The 10,243-nt window shown below is 49.3% G+C and overlaps 1 protein-coding gene across 11 annotated transcripts in view; it reads left to right on the plus strand.

The window, feature by feature from the left end:
• The window catches only part of atp2b2 (ATPase plasma membrane Ca2+ transporting 2), a 60,277-nt gene extending 50,307 nt beyond the window's left edge, over positions 1 to 9,970 (plus strand). For 4 of the 11 annotated variants that reach the window (XM_030375566.1, XM_030375569.1, XM_030375565.1 and 1 more), the window contains 9 exons: positions 617 to 796; positions 919 to 1,006; positions 1,560 to 1,666; positions 2,260 to 2,451; positions 2,880 to 3,093; positions 3,405 to 3,616; positions 4,122 to 4,229; positions 4,630 to 4,812; positions 9,499 to 9,810. In XM_030375566.1, the coding sequence (XP_030231426.1) occupies positions 617 to 796; positions 919 to 1,006; positions 1,560 to 1,666; positions 2,260 to 2,451; positions 2,880 to 3,093; positions 3,405 to 3,616; positions 4,122 to 4,229; positions 4,630 to 4,812; positions 9,499 to 9,810 (1,596 nt within the window). Of the gene's footprint in view, positions 1 to 616; positions 797 to 918; positions 1,007 to 1,559; positions 1,667 to 2,259; positions 2,452 to 2,879; positions 3,094 to 3,404; positions 3,617 to 4,121; positions 4,230 to 4,629; positions 4,813 to 5,288; positions 5,567 to 5,727; positions 5,975 to 6,889; positions 6,943 to 9,498 lie in introns of those variants that run through there. The other 7 variants (XM_030375567.1, XM_030375572.1, XM_030375568.1 and 4 more) reach the window with 6 other exon arrangements.
• The last annotated feature ends 273 nt before the right edge of the window (positions 9,971 to 10,243 follow it).

The raw sequence follows: 10,243 nt of genomic DNA on the forward strand, positions 1-10,243 counted from the left end.
AGAAAAAAGGTTGAGATGAAAATGAATGCTGCTTTAGAGTTTTTATTAATCAATAATTTTTTTGTTATGTGTCATTAAATTTCAAATATGTCATGTCAAAAATACTATATTAAATGACTTTTTTTGTGTTGATTGCTTCATTTTGTTGCATGAATGAGTAAAACATGATGTTGCACATAATAAGGCAAGGTGCCTGTCCAAAGTGGAGCAGGGAACATATACTATGAAGATAAAGCCCCTGCCGTCCTGATTTGCCCTGAGAACATTTTTGCCAGGAACAACATGTCAAGATCAAACTCATTTACCAGGTCAACTAAAAAAGACCAGAAAGAACAGTCTTTTAAAGGGACGAACAGCCAATGTCAGACGTCGTCTAATCATACCAGGTGGAACTCAAATGGGGCCGATACTGCAGTACTGAAATCAAATAAACAGAAAAGGGTGATGGAAGTACCAGGCCATCGGGAATCAAAGCACGAAGAAATCGAAATAGTTCATATTTGCATAACTCTGCTCGATGATTTTCACAATAAAAGTTTGAATTAAAAAACACGGCACCACACAAATGTTGCTGAGGCTCTGTTTAAGTCTTTGCTATGTATTGTTTCGACCCCAGGTCCCCGACGCCATCATGAAGTGCCAGCACGCGGGCATCACAGTGCGCATGGTGACCGGGGACAACATCAACACGGCCAGGGCCATCGCCATCAAGTGTGGCATCATCCACCCGGGGGAGGACTTCCTGTGCATCGACGGCAAGGAGTTCAACCGGCGCATCCGCAACGAGAAGGGAGAGGTGGGGGAACCGCCTGGATCCGTGTGTGTGTTTGTTTGTGGGTGTGTGAGCTTTGAGATGGTATGGAAGGCCATATCTGCTGAAGCATGGAGATATGTTAAGCTGTGTGTGTGTGTTCTCAGGTGGAGCAGGAGCGTATGGATAAGGTTTGGCCTAAACTCAGGGTCCTGGCCAGGTCTTCCCCGACGGACAAACACACTCTGGTCAAAGGTAAGAGTGCTACTCGTACTTGAGGTTCATTTTTCAAAAGAGAATAAAAGGTACACATGCACAAGTACACTACATACAAAGACACACGCACCCATACCCACACACACAAAATGATGAAATATTATGTAGGCAGTTGGTGCTTATGCTAATGAATTGTGTGTCCATGTGTGTCTGTGTTTGTGTGTGTATGTTTGTGTGTGTGTGTGTCTGTGTGACTGTTTATCTGTGTTTGTGTGTGTGTGTTGATGTGTGTGCCTGCCTGTGTGAGTCTCTATGTGCGTGCATGTATGCGCGCGCGTATGTGCGTGTGCGTGTCTGTGTGTGCGCGTGCGTGTGCGAGCGTGTGTGTGCGTGTGCATGCGTGCGTGCGTGCATGCGTGGTGGGTGCGTGTGTGTGTGTGTGTGTGTGTGTGTGTGTGTGTGTGCGTGCGTGCGTGCGTGCGTGCGTGCGTGCGTGCGTGCGTGCGTGCGTGCGTCTGTGTGTGTGTGTGTGTGTGTGTGTGTGTGTGTGTGTGTGTGTGTGTGTGTGGGGGGGGCTGCTCCTCGGGGGCAGGCATCATTGACAGCACCATGGTGGCGCAGAGACAGGTGGTGGCGGTGACAGGAGACGGGACGAATGACGGGCCTGCCCTGAAGAAGGCTGATGTCGGCTTCGCCATGGTAGGAAGGCCTCTGTCTGTCTCTCCTTCTTATGCAACCTGTATTGTACGTGTGAGGGTAGTTTCTGTCACCGAGGCAGACCAGGAGCTCCCCCTAGAGGCTCCTGCTGCTATCATTTCCCTGGACTGTGGTTTCTGGATCAGAGTATTGTTAGACAGCATTTCATTATTTACAAGGTATGGCTCTTTCCTCCGGGCGCCGCTCCAATGCATCCCGTGGGTGTTTGTTTGTGTGTAGGCTTTTGTGTGTGTATGTGTGAATGTGTGTATGTGTGTTTATGTGTGAGAGGGTGGGTGTGTGTGTGTGTGTGTATGTGTGTGTGTGTGTGTGTGTGTGTGTGTGTGAGAGAACGAGAGTTGGTGTGTGTGTGTTTTTCTGTGTATGTGTGTATGCATACGTGTGTGTGTGTGTGTGTGTATGTACGTGTTTGTGCGTGTGTATGTACATGTGTGTGTGTGTGTGTGTGTGTGTTTGTGTGTGTTTGTTTGTGTCTGGGTATGTGTGTCTGTATGCACGCACGTGTGTTTGTGTGCGTGTGTGTTTTTGCAACCAAAAATAGCCACAAACCCTGACATGTGTGCGTTGTGGTCCAGGGTATCGCAGGGACAGACGTGGCCAAGGAGGCGTCGGACATCATCCTGACCGACGACAACTTCTCCAGCATCGTGAAGGCGGTGATGTGGGGGAGGAATGTCTACGACAGCATCTCCAAGTTCCTGCAGTTCCAGCTCACAGTCAACGTAGTCGCTGTCATTGTGGCATTCACTGGCGCCTGCGTTACACAGGTATGTGTGCGTTTGTTTGTTTGTGTTTTTGTTTTCCTGTTTGTTGTGTGTGTGCTCGTGTGCTTCAGTCGGCATACGAGTACTTTACAAAATGTCTGACCACAAAGACCATAGTACTATGTTGCTGATGTTTACAATCGTGGCGGTCGCCTTCAGGTGAAGTGTTTTTTAAGAAAATGTTTTGGTTGGTAATTGAAGCCAGGAGAGAGCGTTATGATGACCTTTATGTCCTTCAAGGTAATTACTGGTCTTTATTCTGCATGTAAGTCCCCCCTACCAAATATGGATAAATTCCCCCCTGCGGAACAACATTCCGCAGAAGGCAAATCGACACCATAAAAACTGTTGTGTATTAACCAATGTGTTCACAAAGTGTTCACAGTCTACGGTTTATCTCACAGCGGTTGGCATGTTGCTTGGTTCCCCAGGACTCCCCGCTGAAGGCGGTGCAGATGCTGTGGGTGAACCTCATCATGGACACCTTCGCCTCGCTGGCCCTGGCCACCGAGCCGCCCACGGAGAGCCTGCTGAAGAGGAGGCCCTACGGACGCAACAAGCCCCTCATCTCCAGCACCATGACCAAGAACATCCTGGGCCACGCCGTCTACCAGCTCATCATCATCTTCACCCTGTTGTTCGCCGGTACGTCCTGTCATCAACTGTGCCGCCTCAGTCCTGAGTCCTGGATACTCCTTTTAAAATACGAGAGGCCATCATTATTCATTCCGTTTTTATAACCGTTTGAAATAGAAAAAGCTGCTAAGCTACTTAGAACAAAACTCTGCAGGAGCTCCAATCTTAGGTTAAAGTTTTTAGCATTCAAGATATGAAGATATGAACTCAAGACACACTCATAGAAATAGTAAAAATAGACTAGGAGTATATTGGTGGATTGGGGTTGAACTCGGGGGGTCGAAGGGATCCACCTAATAAATTTGTCCCCGCACCGGCAGGCGAGAAGATCTTCGACATTGACAGCGGGCGCGGTGCCCCCCTGCACTCGCCGCCGTCCGAGCACTACACCATCATCTTCAACGCCTTCGTCATGATGCAGATCTTCAACGAGATCAACGCCCGCAAGATCCACGGAGAGCGCAACGTGTTCGAGGGCATCTTCAGAAACCCCATCTTCTGTACCATCGTGTTCGGCACCATCGTGCTACAGGTAGGGACTAGAGGTCAATCAATATTTGAGTCCCCATATGATTGCAGTTCTGTAAATACTGCAATACTGTATCCTGTATGGTAATGCAGCATCCAGATGTTGGTGTGCTTACTTTAGTTTTGTCTAACATATCAGTTGAGGTTCATCTTCTTCACTTCCATTGGTGTGGACAATCATTTTTTCAAAGGTGACATATTCTACTACCAGGTGCGAGTGTGATTAGCCGTAATGGGCGTGTCGACCCAGATGTATGACCGATAGATGAGCAACGTTTGCAGTCCACAGGGTAGGCTGGTAGACTGATCTATTCAGCACACATCTAGGGCGACACGCACACTTGGGATGTCAGAAGAGGCGGATTTTCAAAACGGCTTGTAATGGCTAATCACACTCACATCTGGGGGTATGAAATGTCACCTTTAATGAATTAGTCAGAGCAGAACAGAACGTAGTGGTTGATGCAGATTGACCCCAGGCCGACCATGCGTGTGCTTGGTGTCTACAGGTTCTCATCGTGCAGCTGGGAGGTAAACCTTTCAGCTGTGTGGCCCTGGACATTGAGAAGTGGATGTGGTGCGTGTTCCTGGGCATGGGAGAGCTGCTCTGGGGACAGGTAATCAATAGCTTGATCCGTCTGTCCGCCCGTCTCATCTGGTCTGTCTGTTTATCTCTCTGTCTGTACGTCCGTCTGTCTGTCTCTGTCTATGTAGCCAACATTAGCATTACTTTATTTTCACAATTGATCCCATCCCAGTTTTTTGCTCTCTCTCTCTCTCTCTCTCTCTCTCTCTCTCTCTCTCTCTCTCTCTCCCCCTCTCTCTCTCTCTCTCTCTCTCTCTCTCTCTCTCTCTCTCTCTCTCTCTCTCTCTCTCTCTCTCCCTCTCTTTCTCTCTCTCACTCTCTCTCTCTCTCTCTCTCTCTCTCTCTCTCTCTCTCTCTCTCTCTCTCTCTCTCTCTCTCTCTCTCTCTCTCTCTCTCTCTCTCCCTCTCTCTCTCCCCTCCCGCCTCGTCAGGTGATATCCACCATACCCAATAGCGGGCTGCGGTTCCTCCGGAGGGCGGGGCAGCTGAGCCAGAAGGACGAGCTGCCGGAGGACGACGTCAACGACGACAACGAGGAGATCGACCACGCGGAGAGGGAGCTGAGGAGAGGGCAGATCCTCTGGTTCAGAGGGCTCAATCGCATTCAGACACAGGTGAGGACACTGGAAGCCCCCCGCAGGAGGCAGGCCTAAGCTTCAGCTGCCGGCCAATCAGAGAGGCAGGATTCACAAGAGGCTCCAGTTGTGGCAATCAAACATTTTGCCATGCAAAATGCTCTTATTGTTGGACTCCGTCCAATTCTGTTGAAGAACAAATTCTGCTGTTCCTTTGATTAAGGCGTTGCATGTGAAGCACTGTCGTTTTAACGTAACCATGCCTACCAGGGAGAAGTTTGAGTCAGGTAATGTGCAGCTTCAAGCTCTTATAAAGCAATATAGTAAACGCATCACATCCTCTGGAAATCCAAGGTTGTTGTTCTTCTTTGTCCGTCTCTGCTTGCATTTGTTAAATAGCATGTCCTTATAAAGCACTGTGTTTGTTAAGATGTTTTGTGGTCCAGTTGTGGTCCTTCTTGTCTGAACTGTGTGTGCACCAGAGAGTAACAGTGTTGGAATTGTTTGACCTCGAGGGAACCTAGGTCGTCACCAAGAAGACCAAAGAAGAAGAGAGGAGAGGCAGGGCTCAGCGAACTTAGGAACACACAACTCGGAGCCCACAGTTAACCCATCGACAGCCCCGTGCTGACCCTCCCATCTCTTGGCGCTGAATCGGACTCACACTCCTGTGGGGTTGTCAAACCTTTGTGGACCGATATCACTGTGATATCCTGCCAGTGCCTCAGCTCAGTTTACCAGCCTTCTTCCCCCCTCACACAAACGTTCACATTGTTGCACAAATAAAAAAATAATTTAAAAAACAGCAGTCCGCATCCGTCTCACTCGGTCCCCCCCCCCCCCCCCCTCCGCCCCCCTCCTTCCCTCTATGTACTGCTATCTCGTTGAGCCGCCATGTGTCTTGTTCTTCTACCCTGCTCTCCCACCCCCCACCCGACCCCCCGTCTCACACAGATCGATGTGGTGAACACCTTCAAGAGCGGCTGCTCCTATCAGGCTCAGGCCGGCGCACTGAGGCGCCAGTCGTCCACCACCAGCCAGACCCAGGATGTAACCCATGTTTCTAGTCCTAGCCACGTGTCCTTGTCCAATGCCCTTTCCTCTCCTACAAACACTACCACTACTACTACTACTACCGCTGTTGCTGCTGCTGCTGCTGCTGCTGCTGCTACCGCTACCGCTCCTTCTCCCACTACTGGCCGTGAGTCAGCCTGTCTGTCTGCTTCTCTGCTCTCTATTCTCTTCACGGGGTGCCATCCCTAGTAGCGCTGGTAGTGCTGGTGTGAGTCTGCTCAGGGTAGGGAAGGAGAGGGGAGCAGGGGCTTAGGGTGTGGGAGTGCCAGCCAACTGGGCAGGGTTCCATCGGCAATGTCCGCAGTGTCCACCGCGCAAGCCGCCGAGCCCCTACCTGATGATGTGTCAATCATATCACCATAGGAGAGGCTCTTGAGATCAAAAGGTCCGCTTCATTGAGTCGATTGTACAAGTGGAAAACAGTAATAAAGGCGTGCAGATGTTTTGTAAGCCATGGGTTCATCAGGTTTAGCAGAAGATTGGATAGGAAGCCAGCGGAGGCTCTCATTATGGTTTAAGAGTACAATAATAGAGTCTTTATACAGGTTAAATACCAAAAAAAAAGGTTAAAGTTAAGGTTAGACTAAAAATAAATAGGATGATGCAATCAAAGGTCAGGCCAAGAACCATCTGTGGTCGCCTTGACACTGGCTGAACTTGTGTCAGTTGGTGCCATTTACAAACTATATTAGGACATTAAATAATGATTTAGAAAGAAGGATTATTAAGTTATTATTAAGTAATATACAGATAATATAGATAATAATAAACACAAATAATAATAAACAAAAATTGAGTTTTTTTTATTTTGTCTTTAAACCGTGTGATGTGTGTCCACAAATGGTAGTGTAAATAGTCGTATTTTAAGGGTTTGGCATTCCTGAAGGCTCATGTCTTCCTCTTTTGTCTGTGCTTTATGCTTTCTCATGTTCTTCCTGTTTGTCTTTTTTCTGCGGTCCACACTGTATTTCAAAAAACAAATTCATCAGCCATGCTCGGATGTACTCTCCTCTCATTGGTCGATGTGTGTTTGTCTCCCCAGAGTGCTAGGAGCGCAGGACTAAGGGTGATACCCACGGCGTGACATTTCAGGTTGTGAGTTTGTCTCCCTCCAACAACCCCTCCCAACCACCCATCCTCCCAGACACCCACCCACCCAAACCCCACTCACTCCACCCCACCTCCCGAGTGTCAACTAGTGTCCACTAATTCCAACCGACTCACTCAACAAAATAAGTAAACATTCAAGTGTACGTCACAGCGTTAGTTATTGTCCCTTGATGTAGGTCAACTTTGGCCCCATCCCATTTCTACCCCTTACCCCTTCCCCTTACCCCTCCCCCATGTTTTGAAGGGGTAAGGGGAAGGGGGAAGGGGTCGAAATGGGATTGGGCCTTTCTTTTGGGTTTTCGGTAGCTAGGTAGGCGAGACCATTTGAGGTTGAGATGAATGTTGAATATGATGGTTTAATTCGAAGTGGAAGAATATGGATGAGTTTCTGGATGTTGTATTCAGTGGTATGTTTAATCAATGCCATCCAATGTTAACAAAAGAGTCCACCACTATATGCAGATCTAGAATGTGCAAATTTATTTTATTTAAAAATAAAATGTGAATGAAATGAAAATATGAAATAAGAAACTGAATAATTGTTTAATAAATCAGCTGTAGCTCGGCTAAGAATTTGGTTGGTTTTTCGGAATTGGGAAGGAAGAGTCAGGGTTGTGCTATGTCTGGGTTAATGCATTGGAAGTGCAGACGTAGTATTTAACAAATGTCTTTACTTTGAAAGCAAGGTACACCGATAATTCCTATTTTCTCATTGTTAAAGAGGCTGGTCTGGCTTTCGTGACCTATACTTGAGTGTTTATTTTGGATATGCATGAAGTACAGAGCTCTCTGCCATTGTCAGACCTCTGACAATACAACAACTTTTTTGTATTAATACCATCCCCTCCCGCCACACACAAGGTCTCGTCTCCGTGGTCTGTGTGTTCTCTGCAGCTCCTCCACATCCCCCACACACCATGCTGTGATGTTGTTGCATGTGACCCCCCCATGTGTGACCTCCCGTCTAAACACTAAGTGTGCATTATGTGTAGCCCGTGTCTCACCTGCTGTGTAATGCATATCGTCTGTGGGTTGTGTCGTGTTCGTTCGTTTGATGTGCTGCCACATCTGTGTATCCAGCGTTACACTCCACCCAGCCACAACACACCTTTTACCTGTGACTATCACCACATGCCCTCTTGGCTCAAGCTGTGCTCCCTCTTTTTATTATATTATTTGCGTGTGTGTGTGTGTGTGTTTGTGTGTGTGTGTGTGTGTGTTTGTGTGTGTGTTTGTGCACATACTTGAGTATGTACGTATGTGTGTGTGTGTGTGTGTGTGTGTGTGTGTGTGTGTGTGTGTGTGTGTGTGTGTGTGTGTGTGTGTGTGTGTGTGTGTGTGTGTGTGTGTGTGTGTGTGTGTGTGAACCCCTGCTCTGGTGCCTATGCTGTGAGCCCCTGCACCAGCTGGCTGGATCTCTAGGATCTGACCTCCTTCCTGTGTTCACTGACCTCACCTGACCTTGCATGTGTTAATCTCCTTTTGTATTGGCATTTTATTTATTAACATGGCTTGTTTCTAGGTATACCGCACATTGGACTGAAAGCGTATACTTACAACAGGCATTTGTGTTGCTTTTTATTTTCTGTATTTTTTTCCTGGAAAAATATGTGTTTGACTCCTTATTTTCTTTACCGTGTGTTTATTTTCCTGAATGTGACTCTTACTGTTTTGTTTTTATTCCTCGATGCACGCTAATGAAGTGAGTGGTAAACTGTAGAGATCTCTGGAAGGCAGAACTCCAGGTGCCTTCTCTCCTTGCTGCTTCTCTCCCCACCGCCACCCAACTCCATTGATCTGTCCACCCACCTCTCCTCCAAGGACCCTAAAGCTCTCTCTCTCTCTCTCTCTCTCTCTCTCTCTCTCTCTCTCTCTCTCTCTCTCTCTGTCACTCTGTGTGTGTGTGTGTCTCTCTCTCTCTCTCTCTCTCTCTCTCTCTCTCTCTCTCTCTCTCTCTCTCTCTCTCTCTCTCTCTCTCTCTCTCTCTTTCTCTCTCTCTCGCTCTCTCTCTCTCTCTCTCTCTCTCTCTCTCTCTCTCTCTCTCTCTCTCTCTCTCTCTCTCTCTCTCTTTCATCCTCCATCGATCTCTCTGTCTTGCTCCCCTCAATGCTCTCCCTCTCTCTTCCTTCCTCTCTCTTCCAAAAGTCCAGGGGTCCTTCAAATTTTTGTGTTGCATCTCAAACCTCTAAAAAATAATCTTGTTTTTCGTTCCACTTCCCCCCTTCTCTCTCTCTCTCTCTCTCTCACTCTCTCTTTCTCTCTCTCTCTCTCTCTCTCTCTGTCTCTCTCTCTCTCTCTCTCTCTCTCTCTCTCTCTCTCTCTCTGTCTCTCTCTCTCTCTCTCTCTCTCTCTGTCTCTCTCTCTCTCTCTCTCTCTCTCTCTCTGTCTTTCTCTCTCTCTCTCTCTCTGTCTCTCTCTTGCTCTCTCTCTCTCTCTCTCTCTCTCTCTCTCTCTCTCTCTCTCTCTCTCTCTCTCTCTCTCTCTCTCTCTCTCTCTCTCTCTCTCTCTCTCTCTCTCTCTCTCTCTCTCGGCCGGCCTCAGATCCGTGTGGTGAACGCGTTCCGCAGCTCCCTCTACGAAGGCCTGGAGAAACCCGACTCTCGCACGTCCATCCACAACTATATGACGCACCCCGAGTTTAGGATAGACGACGCCACGCCCCACATGCCCCTCATCGACACCGCCGACCTGGGGTCCGCCCGGGACCACCTCAAGTACGGCAGCACGCCGCCGTCGCCCAACAAGAACAACAACGCCATCGACGGCGTCGTCAACCTCGCCGTCAGCGAGAGCCAATCAGCATCGTCCTCCAGCCCGGCCAGTCCACTGCACAGCCTGGAGACCAGCCTCTAACGCCCAGCCTCTCCCCCTAGCCCCGCCTCCAGCCCCCCCCCCCACACACACACACCTTTCACACCCACCTGGCCCTCCCCTGGTGTCCAAACTGGCTTGCGTGGCGGTGCCTCCTACTCCAGAGCCCCGCCCCCATCCTCCATCCCACCCCCCGTCCCCGCCCACCTTCCCAACACACACACCCCGACCCCTCCACCCGACCCCTCCACCTGACCCCTCCACCCGACCCCTCCACCCTGACCCCTCCACCTGACCCCTCCACCCTGACCCCTCCACCTGACCCCTCCACCCGACCCCTCCACCCGACCCCTCCACCTGACCCCTCCACCTGACCCCTCCACCTGACCCCTCCACCCGACCCCTCCACCCTGACCCCTCTACCTGACCCCTCCACCTGACCCCTCCACCCGACCCCTCCACCTGACCCCTCCAC

This window comes from Gadus morhua, chromosome 13, assembly GCF_902167405.1.
Source record: "Gadus morhua chromosome 13, gadMor3.0, whole genome shotgun sequence".
Taxonomy (NCBI): Eukaryota; Metazoa; Chordata; class Actinopteri; order Gadiformes; family Gadidae; genus Gadus; species Gadus morhua.